Raw genomic sequence first — 20,854 nt, forward strand, 5'->3', positions numbered from 1 at the left:
AATCCTCAAAAAAAAAGATTTGTCTTTGTCTAAAAAATACGCCAAAACTGCATCCTTCACATCTTCATCACTTTAACTTTTTCCCGCGAAGTTCTTTTTTAAAGTTTGGAAAAAGGTAATAATCACTGGGAGCCAGGTCAGGACTGTTGGGTGGGTGTGGCAAAATTTCAAAGCCCATCTTCTGCAGGGCAGCCATCGCAACACGGCTCTTGTGTACAGGCGCGTTGTCGTGCAGAAGGAGGACACCTTTGGTCAATTTTCCCCTTCTTTTCTCCTTGATGGCTTCCTTTAATTGCTGTAGAATTGAAGGGTAGTAAACTCCGGTTATGGAAACACCTTTATCTTTGTAATCGATCAACAGGATTCCTTCTGAGTCCCAAAAGACTGTCACCATGATTTTCCCAGCCGATTGTGACACCTTAAACTTCTTGGGTGGTGGTGTGCCTTTCTTGTGCCACTGCATAGAGTTCTGTTTAGACTCAGGTTCATAATGATGGAACCAACTTTCATCACCAGTAACAATTTGAGCCAACACTCCATTTTTGTATTCCTTACAAAGGTCTAAAAATGCACGAGAACACTCCACGCGCTGTTGGCGGCGTGAGCATTCTCGGTCATTTGATCTCATCTTGCGCTGACTTTAGTTATGCCAAGATGGTCGTGAAGAATTTTGAAAATGGTTGTATCTGATACTCCAACCATTTCTGCGAGCTGTTTCTTCTTTAGTCGGGCATCTTCTATTATTAATATTTTGACTTTTTGAATAATTAACGGAGTGGTCACCTCGATAGGCCTTCCTGGCCGTGGGTCGTCTTCAAGCGACTCCCTGCCTTGTTTAAAGAGGATATGCTACTTGTTAACCATAGTTTTACTTGGACAAGAGACCCCGTAAACGGATGACTTCTCTTCCAGTATGATCTGAACTGATTTTCCTTGCTTGGTAAGGAATTTTATAACAGCGCGGAACTCGATTTTCTCCATATTCACAATTCTCCCCGTGATTGACTTGTTTGGTCGACTATAGCTCAAAGGCTAATGACCTAATTATGATAAAACCCATTATTTATACTAATAATGAGTTGCTCAATTAGTACTTAATTCAGCGACACCCCCACTAATCACCTACCTACCCATTCCGCAAACTTAATTACGCCCCATCGTATCTTTCCATGTACTATTTTATGCCAGTTTCTATTTTACATTTCAATTAGTAAGATTTTCACACACACGGTCGTTTATCAATTTAATAAAATTTTCACCACATTTTTTAGTAAGGCTGTTAGTATATGTGAATAACAACATGTTTCATATGAAGCAGACACATTTAAAATTAAATAATAGCCTTGTTAACATCACTTTTATTTTTCTTATATATATTGCCTAGCAGGTTTCGCTATAGCCGTAGCTTCTTCAGGGCAATAAAATACTCTATTAAAATCTATACATGTGTTACAGATTCATTAACACTGGGTTACAAAAAACTCTACCTACTTCCTTCTCCGGGGTTCGATCCGTTTTTTAGCTACCCACTGTCAGCGGTGGTTTGTGCCATGAGGCAGGGGAGATTGTGCCTCCCCTAAATAAACAGAGAAGAAAAGAGAAAAACTCTTAATTATAGTAAAAGCGAGCCTGAGATACTTCTATTCAAATGTTACCGATTTACAAATTATAGAAGTCTTATTAAAGCTATTTCAAACGATTTTTTCTAGGACTGGTTGTCTTTATAATATGTAACTCATCATTATAACAAATATATTAGCTACCAGTGCGCGGTAGCTGGCCTCATGCGATTCCCACTCACTGAGCTACAAGCTACTACACAGGGCACTCTACACAACGCAGTAGGAACTTACCAAACTACATCAGGAGGCAGGCATAGGGCCTGCCTCAGAGAGTTTCTGATTTCATACAGGCGCAAGAGGGTGGGGAAGTCACATGGAATCAAAATGAAAGTAGCCGATATGTTCATGTCTGGTTTAGCTGGAGGCACGCCTCAAACATTAAACAGTTCCGAAGTAGCACCGATCATTTAAGATTGAATTTGTGATGTATTCTGCAGTTCGGGCAGAGTAGGTACGACTATTTTGAATGTACACAGAATTATTTGCAGTTGACTTTTTTGTGTGTCGAGTGATTAACTTGTCAATGTTTAATAGTGCACATAATTATTATTATAGTTTGACATGGGCAGTTAACTTGTTCTTTTTTAATAATTTAGTTTACATTATTATTATAGTTTGACGTGGACAGATAACTTGTTCGTTTTTAATCGTTTAATTTGTTTTTTTTTTTCTTCTTTTCTTTCATTGTTTATTATAGTCATTGAAAATTTTTTGACCACTTTGCTAGGCTCATGCCCGTTGTTTATTATAGTTTGCCATTTAACGTAAATAGTTAATTAGTTTGTTTTTAATAGCTTAATTTACAATATTATTGTAGTTTGACGTTTAACGTGGGTAGTCAACTTTTTGTTTAATAGTTTAATTTACTTTATTATTATAGTTTGACGTTTAATGTGGGTTGTTAACTTGTTCGTTCTTAATAGTTTAATTACCATTATTATTATAGTTTGTTTTGCGTGCTCGTCGTTTATGAGATGGCTGATTTTCGTGACTTCCAAACGACGCAAAATTTTTATCCAAGGCCGTCAAACCCGGTAAAACCCTGAAACAAAGCGACAATCCAATGTAAGACTCCAAATCAATCAATCTAATAGAAGACTTCAAAAAAAGCTAGTCTAGTGATATCAAACATCAAGACAATGTTGATTTGTTTTCTTGATGTGAGAGGAGTCGTCCATTCAGAGTTTGTCCTTCATTTAACCCTTTTGCTGCCCGAATGTAAACACATAATAGATACTCTCACGCCAAGGGTTTTTAGAATTTTTTATATTGGTAATTATTTATTATCCTCAGCACTTAGAGATTGTAAATTATTACCAAAACAAAAAAAACTTGTTTACGTTACACTCTTGAAAAGTCTAAGCAAGATATCTTTATAAATTGATGCATTATTTCACGAATAAAAACTATCTATGAAACATCAACAAACTTCGACCCGCCGCCATTATCAAATCAGTAATCTCACCAACACATACAGACATACTATAGTAATATCAGTAGTCACGTCTCTGAAGTGGGACCTCTGCGACGGCTCACCATTTTTCACGATTCACTTGTGATAATATTATTGTTTAAAACTTCATTATTTATTCAACTTTTATTTACAGTTTCTTATCGTATTAATTATGTTTATAGTTTTTATTCGAATGGTAGACTTAAAAACAGGAATGAATACACAATGCCACATTACACTGGGAACACATATCGAGCCATTTTTCCGCGGCTTTGTTGTTTTGTATTCGCACAAACATGGCCGGCTCTGTATGGCTTGGATTGTTTTGATGTTACCGGTATTGGCTCAGACGTAATGGTGTGTCATGATGAGACGAATGAGGAGTTGAGTCGAGTTGAGTATTTTTGAGGTGTTTTGCGATTGTCTTATCACACATAACTGATAATCGGAGAAGCTCATACCTGAATTTTTTATGTTGTTGTGTACAGTAAAAGAATTTAACAGATATAAGAAAGAGACAATATTCCCTTATTTGGTCATCAGACAAGTCGCGTCGAGCCATGATAGAGGGTTACACAAAAAAATATTAGGAAAAACGACAAATTAACACAATAATTAGTTTCTAAACACAGATAATTAAAATAAAATGTATATGATTATTTTTTCACTCGAAAGGCGGATATAACAACTTATTTCATTTAAAATAACAAAACATGTTGATTAACACAAAACTTATTTGCACTAAAAATATGAGTAGTTAATAAAAAACAATTTGTTAAAATAATAACGTTAGAACCACGATTCGTTGCAGATTCTAATTATTCGCGAACCGTCGAGATAAAAAGGAACCACGTGATTCACTAACACAACTACGCGCGCGCGGGGAATTCAAACACTGAGAGGGGAAATATTGTAGTCTCCAGTTTGACGAGGTCATTCATAATATAAACAAAATCATTTGTCACATCTGTGTAGAGATGTCGCTAGATAAAGGTTCAAATTATTTTTTAAGCCCAAGTTTTGCGCCATCTATACAGAAAGTTCCGAGATATCGCAAGATGAAATTAAAATCACGTATGATTGCGCGCGGCAGCGAGGGCCCGGAATCTTGAATCAAACATAGATGCGCACGGCAGCCTCCGGGTTAACAACCACAAACATTTTTAGTTCTCAAATTTGATATTTTTCCTGTAGCATCATCCTCGTAGGCCATTTTTAACATTTCAAGAGTTTCTGTGCCAGTTTTCAAAACAGCCGTGCGCTTTCACGAAAATCAGCAATGGCAAGAACGACAAGCATTCAAAACAACCATCACCAAAAAATTCACACCACCCGCAACATCAGTTGGATTTCTTTTGGGTATCCCCTCATACATACATAATACTAAAACCACATTATTTCAATTCAATTATTTCCCCACTTTTCAACTCCACAAACTGCCACTGCCCACTGTTAACGCATCTGTCTTCATCACACTTGTATAGATTTTAGTAGAGTACATATTATTCTTCCCTGAAGAATCTACTGTTTTAGCGAAACCTGTCGGCAATAGGTATAAAAAATAAAAGTGATGTTAACTATCCCGCAGCCAAGTGGGGGAGTAGGTAGTAATTACTATCCTCCTTATATTAGCTTAAATACTTGACATATCATTTTAGAATTTCTGCGCAAATAATTGTTACCATTAATAATTGACTGAATAATTGGGATTTCTATAGTTTAAAAGCCCATAAGACAGAAAAATGCATGAGGTCGTCGGAAGACCCACTTGGTTACAGACGTTTTGTTTGGCGTCTTGGCCTGTCGAGAGTTAATAAAGTTATTGTTTTCTTAAAATAATAATAATCCTCAGGATTCCTAATTTTTGGGTCTTTGTGAAATTGAAAATAAAAACTAATAATGTATTCCCTAAATTAACAACAAAGAGGTGTCATGCTTTCATTCTGCTGTCATTTTGTCAATCAATAGTTTTGGGAGAACCAATTACATTGCATGTATGTCATATTGTATTAAATATTTTTTTTGTACATGGAATCATAAGTATACCGTTGTGTATACAGGAGGATATCTGTATTATATTGGAAATAATAACAATTAATGCACGTAAATGTAATTATAAAGTCGTAGTAGTAAAATAAGTACATGAATATACAAAATTAATACAGCTGAAGTGGTACAACTGATATTATAAGTTCAATAAAAATTCTGTGAGAACTCATAAAATAAAATCACAATAGAAATACTCGCGTTTTAGTAAAATGTGATAAAAAATGTATAACTTTGTTCCATTTATATTTTATAATTTTTTTTATATAGAGCGGAGACATGTAGTTCCCGGGAACACTTAGGACATAGGCCCATTGTACTATCTCCCATTTTACCTTTCTTTTTACCCATTTTACCTCATTCCTATAACAGTAACCGGTGCCTTTTATAAAGTTCACCAGGGTTTTCATTGTATATGTGGCTATGTCTTCTAGTTCTACAATGTATCTTCTCAGGTTTCAATACTCCTCACCAATCCCTCTTAGTTCCCTGAAGGTCTCACGAGGGAAGAGAGCCTCATCTCTCCTCTCCATTCCCTGAAGGCCCCACAAGGGAAGAGTTGATGTAGGTGGCCTCAGTTCTCCTCTCCACTCCTCGATTCCCTGAAGGCCCCACGAGGGAAGAGGACTTTGTCTCTCCTCTCCACTCCTGTTCCACTTATAATAAATTATATACCTAGATCGGACATCTAATAATCGTCCTCACAGTCTTCACCAGTCTAATAAATAAGTCCCCAAAAAAATAAGTAGAACAAAGTTATTATATTTTTAAATCTCAATATTTCTATAGGATTTCAATATTTCATCACCGCGTAAGTCATCCTGCAATTCCATTCGATGGCGGTAATAAACCTACATCGGTTGGATTAATATAGATGTAGGTTTATTACCGCCATCGAATGGCATTGCAGGATGACTTACGCGGTGATGGATTGCCATCGACAACAAGTTTTTTTTATTCGATGGCGGTAATAAACCTACAAGCCTGTAGGTTTATTACCGCCATTGAATGGCATTGCAGGATGACTTACGCGGTGATGGATTGCCATCGACAACAAGTTTTTTTTATTCGATGGCGGTAATAAACCTACATCGGTTGGATTAATATAGAAATTTTTGTGAATAGTTTTAATAGAAATGTAAGTGAATAGTTTTACACTGAAAATAGTATCACTGCGCATCTCAATTGCCTTCCGTTTAGGTTAAATCATTGCTAGTTTTTTGTCTCTCCCGAAAAGTGGTCAAATATGATTTACGATGAATTTATGATGGATTTCCGTTGATGATATTACGAATTATAAAATGTAGATATCCTAAGACACATTTGATTTCAGGTCCTGCCTTAGGTTTAAATCTCCACCTGCTGTCTCCACTGTTGGTGGAAGCCCTGGCCTCTAAAGACATAGATCCCGAGGTGAAGCTCAAGTTGTTTACCAGTCTATCCTCCGTGCTTCTAAATAGAGATGAAAACTTGGAGCTGGCCTCAGAATACTATCTGCAGTCGTTTCTTAACGTCATTCTAGAAGGTAGGTCCTGCATTAGGTTAATCTCCACCTGCTGTCTCCGCTGTTGGTGGAAGCCCTTGCCCCTAAAGACATAGATTCACTTAAAAAATTAAAATTACTTCTCATGCATAATAATAATTAAATAAAGAGCTGCCTTTTCACAGTTTTGCAATTTATAAATTAGATCATCGATTGGATCTAAGCTTGTGCAGTACTTGACGAAGAATAGGGTTGGCGCATGTTGAAGGCCATTGATCTGACGTTATTTTTATATCCCATCAGATGCGATAAGACCCAACCTGGTGTGGGCGGCGGGCAAGACGGCCGAATCCATCAGAACTGCGGCCGTTTGCTGCCTGTGCGCCGTGCTTCAGGACAGCGAGCTGCTCAACCAGGACACATATGATGTTGACTTTGGCAAATGCACAAAGGTTTGTGGTTTGTAGTTAAATTAAAGATGTTTAACACCCCCTCCTCACAAATACTTACTCTACCGCTTTGTCTTCGCCTTTTATAGATTACTAGTGTACCCTGCAACTCTTCGCCATTGCTAATGTCATTCTCGGGCGTCTCTGACTTCTTTCCCATGTATGTATCACCACAATGTTACTGTTAAAAAACTACATTACATTGACTTTAATTCGACTGCGTAACTCATTCCAGTGCAGAGATGTTGCGTTAAGTATTCCTCGGGCGTCCGTGATATCTTCTACCATTGAACCACTCCTACTAACTACCTAGCATCTTATTTTCTCGTCGTACGAGGCGGCGTACCAGTACCAAGAGCCGTACCTGGCGAGTCGTTTCGGGCGAGCACAACATTTTTACTGCTCATACGCTCTGAGCTCATGACTCCTGTTCAATTGAGCCGTCGTTCAATTGAGCCGTCGTTCAATTGAGCCGTCGTTCAATTGAGCCGTCGTTCAATTGAGCCGTCGTTCAATTGAGCCGTCGTTCAATTGAGCCGTCGTTCAATTGAGCCGTCGTTCAATTGAGCCGTCGTTCAATTGAGCCGTCGTTCAATTGAGCCGTCGTTCAATTGAGCCGTCGTTCAATTGAGCCGTCGTTCAATTGAGCCGTCGTTCAATTGAGCCGTCGTTCAATTGAGCCGTCGTTCAATTGAGCCGTCGTTCAATTGAGCCGTCGTTCAATTGAGCCGTCGTTCAATTGAGCCGTCGTTCAATTGAGCCGTCGTTCAATTGAGCCGTCGTTCAATTGAGCCGTCGTTCAATTGAGCCGTCGTTCAATTGAGCCGTCGTTCAATTGAGCCGTCGTTCAATTGAGCCGTCGTTCAATTGAGCCGTCGTTCAATTGAGCCGTCGTTCAATTGAGCCGTCGTTCAATTGAGCCGTCGTTCAATTGACCGTCGTTCAATTGAGCCGTCGTTCAATTGAGCCGTCGTTCAATTGAGCCGTCGTTCAATTGAACCGTCGTTCAATTGAGCCGTCGTTCAATTGAGCCGTCGTTCAATTGAGCCGTCGTTCAATTGAGCCATCGTTCAATTAAGTCGACTCTTTGAGCTGTATGAAAATATTTTGCTGGTAACGTGACTCCCACTCTTAATAAATTGAGTCATGACCCTTTTGTCGCTATTAGAAGTAACTATAACGTCAAATATTATTTTTTCAGCAAGTGGAACTGTTTCCTTCGAAAGAGAGTCTGGAGCCGCACACGGAGAAGCTCCTGCCGCTGCTGGTTGGTTTGGTAGACGACAACTCCAAAGCCACGCGACTCTATTCACTGAGGGCCATCTGCTGCGTTACCAAGCTGGCCAAGAAGAAGAATTGCTTCAGCCACGAACACCTCCATAAAACTTACCCGGGTATCCAAAATTATTAAAAATAAATATTTTACTTACGTAATAGCCTAGCTTTTGAGGTAGAATTAAGTGTGATAGTTTTGAAACTTGGTAGATGTACATTATGTATTGCCTTCTGTCTAATATATTCACGAGGAAAAAGTGTCCCCATGTACAAAATGTGCCAGGAATCTTTGCCTTACACAAATCTCTAATGGTAACATCTGTTTTGAGATGGTACTAAATAATCAAAAATGGCAACACCTTGGACATGACCGTAGATCACATGAATGCATCTGTCATTTGCCTTTAAAATACATGCGAAACTTACAATAAAGGACACTAATACACTTTCACAATCAGAGTCTTTTTTATCAATATTTAAAACAAAAACTAAAGCATGCAACATGAACACATACTAGCATTGATTAAAGAGAAAAAGAAAGCCTGGGATGGTTATAGATTATCCAGAAAACACATGGGGAATGTAAATGAGATTGAAAATGAGTATTACAGAGATTATAAACTGAAAAATAACTACCTTGTGTCGCAACTAAGAAATACCAGAAAAAACTTTGAGCAAAAATTGATTGACAGCGGACAGAAACCATTTTACAGTTATATAAGGAAACAGATTGCCTCAAAAGTGTCTACTCCAACCATACTATATAACTTCTCTAACGAAACAGTTACCAGCGAGATAGACATAGCGAACATCTTTGCAACACAATTTGAAAAAACCTATGTCAATGTCAATGACACCAGTATACCAACTATTAGTCAAGATGTGTATGTAGATAGTTCACTATGCGAAATAGAATTCACTCCATCAGCAGTTGAGAATATTTTGAAGGGGTTATGAGAAGATAGCGCTACTGGCCCTGATAATATTCCTGCTATTGTTCTCAAAAAGTGTGCAGCAACTCTCATCCCATAGCTCCCATAGCTCCCATAGTCATCCCATAGCTCTGGTTATGCAACAATCCTTTTTAGATGAGAAACTCCCTAAAGATTGGAAGAGAGCTATAATTACACCCATCTACAAAAAAGGTGATAAACTCAAACCAGCAAATTACAGACCTATAAGCTTGACTAGTATTATCTGCAAAACCATGGAAAGAATAATAGTGGACGAGATACGCTCATTCCTGATCAAACTTGACATAATCTCAAACAAACAACATGGATTTGTGCCAAAAAGATCCACGATTACCAATCTCATTCTTAACATAGATTACTGGACAAACGAGTGGGACAAACAGATTCCCACTGACGTAATTTGTCTCGACTTCGAGAAAGCCTTCGATACTGTTCCAACCAATAGACTGTTGGCTAAACTTAAATTCCTAGGTATAAGAGGACGACTTCTCGAATGGATCAAATCCTTCCTCACTGAGAGAAAATTACAAGTTCGAATTGGCAACCAACTGTCATCTGAGCGAAATGTGACCAGTGGTGTCCCTCAAGGATCAGTTCTCGGTCCAGTTCTGTTTATTTTGTACATCACGGACCTGCATAATATAATAAAATCAGACTCCAGCTGCTTTGCAGATGATACAAAATTCTTTGCCAACCCACACACTCATCACAACCAACTGCAAAACGATTTAAACGAAATATATCAATGGAAAAATGATTGGCTTCTAAAACTCAATGTCGAAAAATGCACTGTCCTACATGTTGGAAAAACTAACCCTACACTTGCCTACAAACTTAATGGAACACCTCTAAAAGCAGTGACATTACAACAAGACTTAGGAGTTACCATATCACAGGACTTGAAATGGGAACCACACATCGCTGGAATTGTGAAAAGAGCAAATTCACTAACATATCTAATCAGGAAAACCTTTCTTGACCTAACACCGGACATGATGTTAAAAATATATAAAACATATGTGCGACCTCTCCTGGAATATGCTTTCCAAATATGGAGTCCTTACTTCGCAAAGGATATAAATCTGTTGGAGATAGTACAGAGACGTTTCACAAAAAATACCAAGAGCTCTGAAAGATCTACGATACGAAGATAGACTCAAGGAACTAAGATTACCAACCTTACAAGAAAGAAGAGAAAGGGGTGACTTGATCGAGACTTTCAAAATTTTATCTGGACATTACAGTTGCCCTAGCATCCAAGAAATCTTCACTACTAATAAAAATATAAATCTCCGTGGACACTCAAAAATTACCAAAACGCCTTTTGCATCTAATCCTAGAAAACACTTCCTTGCAAATAGAGTAGTGGATGCTTGGAACAAACTCCCACAACATGTCATCGATGCAACAAATATAAATCAATTCAAAGCTCTATTGGATTCACATTTGGAGAGAAGAAAGGACTTAGTTCAAACATAAAACAACTCAATTACTGTCAAACTTGTTGTGAAATCAGATATGAGCGCATCAGCAGAATGCTGCCTGCTCATTACATAATAATAATAATAACATGTCCACGTAAAATACAGTTTCGTAAAACTGAGAGACGACAGATGTCACATAATGTCCGCCATCTTAAATTGTACGAAATATGGTACCAAAATAGAACACATTCTTTTTTTCATCCCGTATCCATATGAAAAGATGACTCAAAATATGGAAACTGGATGAAAAAAACATATTTTAAAATACACCCTTTAGAGATCATTCACACTTTTAAAATGTTACTTACTATGGATATTAAAGGTTATTGTCACTAAATGCTTTCCGTGGGACAACGGGGCGGGTGGTCATGTTAGTTATAACGCCAAGACTAGTTGACTTCCGGCTGTGAACCGCTGATATGTTCTTATTTACAAAGCTTTGTCAATTTATAAATTCAATACAATAATATTATGTTGGATTATTGAATATTAATTCTGGACTTGTAGAAAGAGCTGATAGGTGTCCCATATAAATAAATATCGGATTTGTTTATCCAAGACACTATCTAGGTTACAAATAAATTCATTACAACTTTATAATCATTCTAAATGATAGCAGTCAAAAGTATGGGAAAAATTAGTTGAAGACAATATTGTTAATTCTGAATTTGAAATATGAGATTGACAAAAATGTTGTAAAAACTTAGGTCACAATGGCCGAGTGGATTGAGGAGTTGTCCCAATAAGGCTGAGATCCTGGCTTCGATTCCCAGTTGCGACCGTTATCTTTTTATTTTCCGTGTCTTATTCTATTTCATGTTTTGTTTAGATGTATTATTTAGAATGAAATAGTGATAGAATATTGTATTTCCAGTGGTAATGAAACGCCTCGACGATAACAACGACAAAGTTCGCCTGGCATCTATCCAGACGCTGACGATCCTGTTCATGGCGGCTCCTCGGCCATACGACATTGTCACCTTCAGCGCCCACCTGGAGGCCGTTTACAGCAGCATGCTCATACACCTCGACGACTCTGACGAGAACATCCAAAATCAAATATTGGGTCTGTTACTTTATAATAATTGACTCCACAAATTTATTAAAATGCAACTAAACATTTTCATTACTATGGCAACACCGATTTTAGAATAAATTATGGTAGATTCAAATGTGAGGTTATGTTTGACTTAAAAATTTATTTTTAAAATCATCTCCTTTCTCCTTTACATTTCTGGAAGTGATTTCTGAATACTATTTAATAATAATAATTGGAAAATTTGTATAGCTTTTGTGAAGAATCACCTCAAGGGCCCAGTACAATTTATTATGAATTGACTGTCTAATTTTATTCTTTATAAACATATTCAGAAAACAGGTCACACTGATAAATACACTTTTATTTAAAAAAATTACGACTTTGCACACAGAGGACACTAGTAAAAACACTGGACATTGATTTATATTGGTCGCAAAAGTAGAGTCATAATTTATTTTTTAAGAAATTTTATGAAATGACCTTAAGCCCCCGCATTTCCAATTTCTTTCGATTTATAACATGTTTCTCTTTAACTTTTTATGTTTTTAAGGTCCAAAAAATTATAATATTTTAAAAATAATATCTATAAATTTGTTAAGTCGAAACGGTAATTATATGAAATTTCCTCGATAGATAAAATCGCAAAATAAGCTCCGAAAATTATTAAAAACACGTTTTGTACTGTTATTTAATATGTTATGAGTATGAAAAAATTCACAGTGTATCTTTTAATGCAACTAAAGCATTTGTCGAGAGATTTTTGCTATATTTAAAACGAGTCATTTTTTATTAAACATTTTCACCATTTTCGCTTAATTATTATCGATTTTAATATTAGCGTGCTCCCTCTAACATTCGTATTTATATATCTCCCTTCCAAACCGTCTTTGAATGCTTACTACGGGACCTTATTGTAATTGATATAAATGTGAAAAATATTCACTCGGGCCATAGTGTTTTTTTAATTAACATTATTTTTCATTCCAACTATATTGGTGTTGTCATTTAAAACCATTTAAACTATGGCGGAGCCGTCCAGTTTTGTCCATAATTTCTGTCTGATTGTGCAGTTCATTTTTTTACCGATAGCGCATTGTCAATGTGTTGTCGGGACGTATAACCAATCTACCTAATCATATCTAATCTATAACCTTTTCACCGTCGTTGACGATAGAAAAGTGTTGAAAGTTTCGACCATCCAACCGTCTTTCCTTAAGCCACGTCCGTTTTCCGATTCCTTTGGACACGTTTGCTTCATCTAGGATGGATAAAATCGAATGGTCTCATTTTGTAAACTCTATTAAGGATGGGTTGTTTCATAGAATTTGAACGATTCATCAAATTTCAACGTCCATCTTCAGGTTCCATGAAAGTCCTAGTTCTGTTATTATATCATTATAGGCCAGTAACTTGACAGAACTGAAATAATAACAGAACCTGAAAAGAACTTTAACAGAACTTGAAAATTAACTTTGAAATTTGACAATGTGTAATAGTGTCCTGTGCAATATTTATGTGAACAACAGTTGGTCGCAAACCAACACCAGTAGCGGTTGTTTTCTCTCATGTTTTAGTTTTTATTTTATTTTTATTATCTTTGAATAAATCTATTTATATATGTTAATTATTTTTTAAATCTTTTGAATGTAGCTTTAACTTTGTGGATCCATTATAAATAAATGAAACAATATTACTTTGTTTACAGTCCCATCTTAGACATGTTCCCTTTCACCGTCCGTTCTCTCTTCTCCCCCTAATCTTCACTAATCCCTAGTCCACCCCCACTTCAACACTTTGTATTGTACTAATGTTTACCCATTGTTTTGTAATGTCAAATTAGTGTATTTTACTCTGAGGAAGGAATGGTTGTTCCAAACCGATCGGCGTTTATAAAAATATATGATGGTTCAAACAAAGTAACCTTGTTTCATATATGTATTTATATTTTAAAAGTCTACATTGCAAAAAATCCATTTCATGATGCCAAAGGTTATTTTTCTACAGTTTTTTTTTTGTTTCAGAGTATAACTTTCTGCTATAATTGTGTAAAATTTTTTGTTGCAAACTGTAATCTACTTTTCATAGTGGATGTTATTTTCGCGATGAATTTAAAAAATTTATTTTCTCTTTTTTTTTTTCAGATGCCCTCAAAAATATATCAGAAATTCATCCCACACTGCTCAAGAAGAAGGTAACTGCCAAAATGAATGTGTTCAGAAACAAGCAAGCTTTTGAAACTCTCGATAAACATCTGGAGTCTCTTCTTGTTTAGCTTCGTCATTCAACAGGAGGTTAAATAGTCTTACACCGGTGTCAGTGATGCACAACCTTTACAAATATAGACCTAATTTTCCTAGTTTCAAAAATTTTTTGTATAATACTATGCCAAGGGTTCCCAAACGGTCGATCGCAGAGCAAATTTTGATTGATCCCAATAATTACGATTGTGAATTTGAATGAAAAAATTTATATCCTGGTTATAGAACAAATTGGTTTTGCTAGATTCTGTTAATCTGTTGATGAACGGTTTAATTGTTGAAGTTTTGACGAATTAAATAAAGTAACGGCAAAAATTCTTCTAAGATTTTTGTTAGAAGTAGCTAGCTCTTTTTGATGAGCCGTATTCTTACGACTCCCGGTAAACTGTACCACGGCTCAATTGAACGGTTACTCTTTTTTTTATCAGGAGACATTTAAAAAAAGCATTAAAATTATCCAAGTATTAATTGTTATTGCATACTCAAAGACGTGAATAGTGTCTGACAGTCCGACATCTGGAATTGGACATATGTGCCTACACCTACTATTTACTTAGCATCTTATTTTTCTCGTGATATGAGGCGTCGCACCGGTATCAGGAGTCGTACGATAATTCATATGCTTACGCTGAAAGTTGGGAGCCTTATCGGGCGAGTCATATCGGATGAGCACGGCTCCCGTTCAATTGCCGTTATTTAATTGAGTGGATTCTTTGATCCGTACGAAAATATTGAGCTGGTACCCATTGCCACTACCTTGTTCTCATATTAAAACTTTTATCTTAAATATTCAATGAAACAATGTTTACCTGTGATGTCATTATCTGTGAAAAGTTCTTTTTTCTCTAAAATTACCAACTTTTTGATATTTTATAATAAGCCAAATGGGCTGCAATAAATAGGTCTGCGGGTTGTGCATCACTGAAATATGTACAACACCTTTTGCCTTATGGACATACCTAATCCCACAGAATAAAGAATAACACAAGAAATGCATTGTGGGCCGTGTTTTGTGATTCAAATATTTGCCTAATCGAGGCTTTAATTTCCAATACAATGCTGTGTTTACAAAATGGGATGGAGATCTATGTCGTCAGACGAGTGTAAGTGAGACGGAGTGCTGGACTTTTAGGCTTAATGAAACATATGTTTTGAAGGGACTTGTAGTGTTATTCTTTATTCTACACCTAATACAGATTGACACACTTAACTTTTCATTCGGTGGCATCTCCACTGTAGATATTGTGATACCAGTGCAAAGTAAATTCCTGAACTTGGCTTCATTTAGATCAATTAATATAATAATGTTTTATTTTTGGATCAATTTCGTGAGTAAAACCTCAAATTGTAATATTTAATCATTGAAGACAATATTAGGGACTTTCAAATTCAATAGATGTCGCACTTTAAAATAAAAATGGATATATTTATCCTAGATACTATTTAAATTGCATTTAGTCTGGGAAGAATCTTAGGATCTTACATAAAGATAGCAGCAAAAAAAAAACAAATGTCTGTGCAGATAGAGAAACAATAACGTGTGTTGCTTTTACGTTCAGTAGATGGAGCTGTTTAAAAAAAAAAAAAACATGTTTTTACTTGTTTGAACAAATGAACACTTACATTTTTATTGCGGCTCAGTTTATCTTTGCAGATAGAGAAACAATAGCGCATGTTGGTTTTACGACCAACAGATATATGGTGGTGTTTTACAAAAAAAGATTGTTTGTCCAACAGATGGCGCTGTTTTAAAAAAAAACAAGTTTTACCAGTTAGAATCTTTATAATACATGTATATAAGACACGCGTATTTGAATACAACGTTGTGTCAAAATTTCAAAGCAATCTGTGAAGAACTTTCGGAGATTTAATATTTTCAAAAAATGAACATTTACATTTTTATTTATGTAGATAGATAATCGCATAAAGATGATACTGGCCATGAAATAGAATTAACTCTTCTCATGGGTATATGCCAACTGGTGGTAACTCGTCCTTATATTGAAATTATCCCGGGCATTTTATGGGTTTTAAGTCCACGAATGGTAAAACCTGGAGAAAAATACTTTGTGAAGGCACTAAAAAAACGTCATTAAAAAAACCTTCAAAATATCAAGAAAAATTTTGCAGCCGAATAATGAAGAATATGATGTCTTTAGTTCCATTTTTCACGGCCAGTATAGTTAACTGTGTCAATTTGTTCCCAAAGCACTCATTTACTTAGTTTTAAAATATACAAATATTATAATTTGCTTTGATTTTAAAAGACATTAAAATTCAGTTATATTGTAATTTTTTTTTTTTAAATATTACAATATGTAACAATTTAGAAACCATTTTTGGTTTATAAATATGATAAAATATTATTATTATCATAATTTGGAAGTTATTTTTAAAGCAAACCTCAGTAATAAATGTCATTTTATTATAATTATTAGATAGTAATTATTCGTATTTATTTTCTACTTCTGGAAATAATTACACTAAAACATTCTCTAAAGACATCTTGATAATTATAATGTTACCATAAATATAATAAAAATACTTTTTTAAATAAAATGTCTCAATTTTATTTCGTTTTTTACCAGTGTGACCTTTATTTTTGTTTTAGGGGCCAATGTCAAGAAATCACGATGTAAGTAATGGAAAAAATCCTAAATATGCAAGGGAATGAACTAAAACTTGACAAAAAATTCAAAGATTAAAAAAAAGGAAGAAATATACAAAAAATCATTTAACTCTTTTGTGTGCCAGAATTGACTGTCGGAAATGTTATATATGTTTACTGCACAGATGTTTTTACAATTCGATTCAAACCGATTTATCAGAGAAACTGACTATTAAAGAAACAGATGTGCTGTCTAAACTTATACATAAATCAAAACAGAGATTATTCACTATCAGATAATAGACAAACCCGTTTACCCACATTTGGTACGACATCGCTTTCATCACTCGAGATATCCTGAGCCTGGGGAATATTTCTTTTCAAATTTTCAGGTTTACTCGATTTAAACAAATATTCTGTTGTCAATCTCTGTGGCTGTTTTTTTTGTGACTTCTTTATATGACTCTTGGTAACGAGCCATATAAACGGTCAAATCACGTTGAAATTGTAGAGCATGTTCTGCGTTGTGAACATTTGTTATAAAATGATTTTCAAGTTTATTAGCCAGTTGCAGGTCTTTACGTGTGATTCGCACGCTTTCTTCATACCTCTCTGCGCATGGTACATACTGAGTAGTAAGTATGTGCAGAGATGTAACAATGTGTTATTTAGCAACTACAAACACAACATTTCGGCAAAAAAGCTTTCTAGTCTACGATACTAAACTCTACAACAAAATCCTACTCTTATTCAAAACTCACAACAATAATTTTACATCTGCCCTGATGATGGACACTCTAACGTTGTCCGAAACATTGGCTAAAGAAGGAGTTAGCGCAACATGGCATAACACCACAAAAACAAAAAACAAAAATACTTTTGGAAGTGAAAATCTTAAATCATAATAATTTTACATTTAAATCTCAAATAAAAAGCTGGATACAAAACATAGGGTGATCAGAAATAGATAATATACTGACACCAAATACAGACTGAAACCAAAACCACTCAACTGAACTAAAAACGCCTTGTAATATTTTTATAATTATTTCAGAAAAAACACTATTCAATATATTTATAATTACTTTATATTCAGAGGCGGATTTGCCCTTAGGCTTATGTAGGCCCGGGCCTAGGGCGGCCAGATATTAGGGGCGGCCAATCGTGACAAAAAAGTCACAGATGATAACAAGAAATGACTTCCTAAGTACCTAAATATTCTACGTACGAAATAGCGATATGCAAGAGCGTGTTCCCACACAGCACACAGCGCGCCCCCACGCCCCGCAGCCGCCCTCGCCACACCTATCATGCTCCGTCGCTCGCCCGCTCGCGTATTTCCAATCCCTACCGTGATTCAGTTGCGCTAGTGACTGAACCGCGTTAGGTATTGTTATGCATAATAGCGTGTTCACACACAGAGCTATAATATGCGTGGGATGGCGTATTTCAGCATATCGCTCGCCATACTTTCCAATTTGGAATGTACGGCGAGCGATATGCCGAAATACGCCATCCCACGCATATTATAGCTCTGTGTGAACACGCTCTTAATCACCTTACAAAAGCTATAATAAATAAATAAATCAGAGATTTTAAAATAATACAATAATAAGATGTTATTTATGCCAATTATGAACTTTCCACTGATGATAGTGAATAATAAAGTGTGACATTATAAAGTTATTTTCTTTAAAAAATAAAAAAATATATATTTTTAGTTAAAATCTATGAAAAAGGGGGGGGGGGGTGGAGGAACGTAGGAATGGGATTAAGAGGCAAAGGATTTTTATTTCTTTTTAGCATTGTTCTAAAGTAGCCTACGGAGTTTGGATTTGTGACATCTATGGTCAAAATAGATAAAGCATTGCAATTTGCAATAGCTCCGTGTTATAATAAACGGCTGGCCAAGAAAATGTTTTAAATAATTACAATAAATGTTTTACGAATGGTAGGAAATGTGGTCCATTTTTGGACCGAAATCAATCGCACAAAAATAAAAGTGATCCGTTGTCCATTTTTCGACCGAAATCGTTCCAGAGGAACAAACCCGCGTAGGGATTGGAAATACGCACCCGCTCGCGACAGGCGACAGCAGTCAGTGCCGGCAGTGGTCAGTATGCCAGTGTGCGTGCAGCAATTGCAGCGAGTTGACGAGCGTTTTTCTAATTTCTTAAAGGTATTCGCGACGCGACGTGTATGTACTGCAATATTAACAAAAATCAAAATATTTTACAAGACGTGGACGATACCTCACGTAAAAAGTGTTATTTCGCATAATTAGATATGGATGGAAATCACCATGAATATGATGATGCTGTGTGGAGGGTCTTTTTAAGGAAGGGAAGGATAGGTAGTTCTGAAAAGGAAAATGTATGAGGGGTGGGTAGGAATCTGGGGATTAGTGTGTCCAGGAGTGACATACGTATGAATACATCCCTCCAACTGCGGTGCAAGGCGATGGGTCAAGATAGTCCAGCTGGAAAGGTCAAAAGGCCTCCCTCACCCAGTCTCTCTCGATCCGGCCCGCCACACAGCAGTTGGGCAGACCAGACAGCGCCGCCAAGACCTGGACAAATCTCACCCCATGAACCATGAATGATAATGGCAGGAAAATTAAAACGGTTTTGACCCTAGGAACTTACTGAAAAGTTTGGATACTCCTGGTCAATATGATGGGTACTGAGAAAGGGGCGGCTACATGGTCTGGGGCCTAGGGCGACCAAGACTGCAAATCCGCCTCTGTTTATATTATCCATACTACTAAATTTTAATTGTATGTAAATGAAATCCTCAGCACGGGGGATCCCAGTGGGGATATCATTATATCCATTTGTTACAAAAAAGATAATAAAACACTTATTATTATTTGGAAACCTGAATCATACTGCAGTAGTATCGATATTATTGTCGAGGTTATTAAGGAGTTGGGACTAATGTGTGGTATTCGCATTTTTAATGTCTTTTTTTACAATTTTGTAGGTAATCTAACATATTTAGTTTAAAATCAAATAAAATAATATTCTCATACACAAATTGTGTAATAAATTGTGTAGCTGTATTAAATTTTTTTTCAGTTATTTTAATCTTTTAAACGCTCATATATCTCTAAATTAGGTGGCAAAGCACTATCTTGCATGAACCCCTTCAATAAAACTATAAAATAGTTTTTGTTTTTCTGTACATTGACGGTTCAAAACGGGCCCCCAAGTTCAGTATGCCCATGGGCTACCTCACGATTTATGACGTCCCTGTTCATAACCCCAAGCAAAGCCGGGTACACATTAGCTTGTGTGTAAATAGTTCTAGTTTATTCTGATTGCTTTCTTGTTAACTCTATAAAAAAATAAAACTGCCCCCCCTTAGCTTGGAAGCTGCTGACACCCCTATTACTGAGTAATCCCTCTTGAATGTTATTTTCTAACTTTATAGCAACACTGCAGTGATATTTCACAAAAATGATAATACAGAGTCTATTATTATTGTATGCTATACACCACCAACCCTGATATATTGCGAATTTAAATCGCCAAATATCATTGAATAGAGAATAAAGTGTATTTCATTTATGGTTAGTACACACGCAAAGCTCACATCAAAAGTTAATGTACAGCGCATCATCTTTTCTACCGACACACGACGCTATCAAATATTTGTACCTATGGTAGGAGAGGGGGTCAGTTGAATTCGAGAGCGGCCGAGGAACATAATTTCATCTGTCAAAGTGACAACTTTACTAAGGGAACACGGAACTTAGTTGGTAGCTCCGTAATTAAAATGACCCCCTCTCCTTTTTGCGGCGGAGAGGGGGACGCATAACTTTTCAAATATCGCGTCGGGAGCGGTTACGTAAAATAAATTCGGTTAGCGAAGTTCAGAACCACACTTATAGCGCGTTATCTTTTTACGTGTGTCGGGTCTGTATGGGATTGTATGGCGAGCGCTATTGTGCTTTATATTATCTGTTGATGTGAGCTTTGCGTGTGTACTAACCATTAGTCATTGTCGAATATCACCACGTTAAGAAACCTTTTCTGCTCCTTTCAAAATGACCGCCATTCCATCTGAGTAAGTACCGGCCAATCAGCTGTTCGATTGAATCATAGAACTTGTAGCTGTGCATATGTATTCTGAGTATTCTGACACAACATAACCATCTGTAT

At 36.3% G+C, this 20,854-nt stretch overlaps 1 protein-coding gene across 1 annotated transcript in view; it reads left to right on the forward strand.

Annotated features, from left to right (window-relative positions):
- The window catches only part of Dnaaf5 (Dynein axonemal assembly factor 5), a 28,608-nt gene extending 12,459 nt beyond the window's left edge, over positions 1–16,149 (forward strand). Inside the window, exons 9-13 of the mRNA XM_089637662.1 lie at positions 6,455–6,646; positions 6,908–7,056; positions 8,255–8,447; positions 11,661–11,852; positions 13,967–16,149. Of these exons, the coding sequence (XP_089493788.1) occupies positions 6,455–6,646; positions 6,908–7,056; positions 8,255–8,447; positions 11,661–11,852; positions 13,967–14,097 (857 nt within the window). The 3' untranslated portion in view covers positions 14,098–16,149. The remainder of the gene's footprint in view (positions 1–6,454; positions 6,647–6,907; positions 7,057–8,254; positions 8,448–11,660; positions 11,853–13,966) is intronic.
- The last annotated feature ends 4,705 nt before the right edge of the window (positions 16,150–20,854 follow it).

The sequence above is a fragment of the Hesperophylax consimilis genome, chromosome 12 (genome assembly GCF_061612785.1).
Source record: "Hesperophylax consimilis isolate HC1 chromosome 12, BYU_Hcon_1.0, whole genome shotgun sequence".
Lineage (NCBI taxonomy): Eukaryota > Metazoa > Arthropoda > Insecta > Trichoptera > Limnephilidae > Hesperophylax > Hesperophylax consimilis.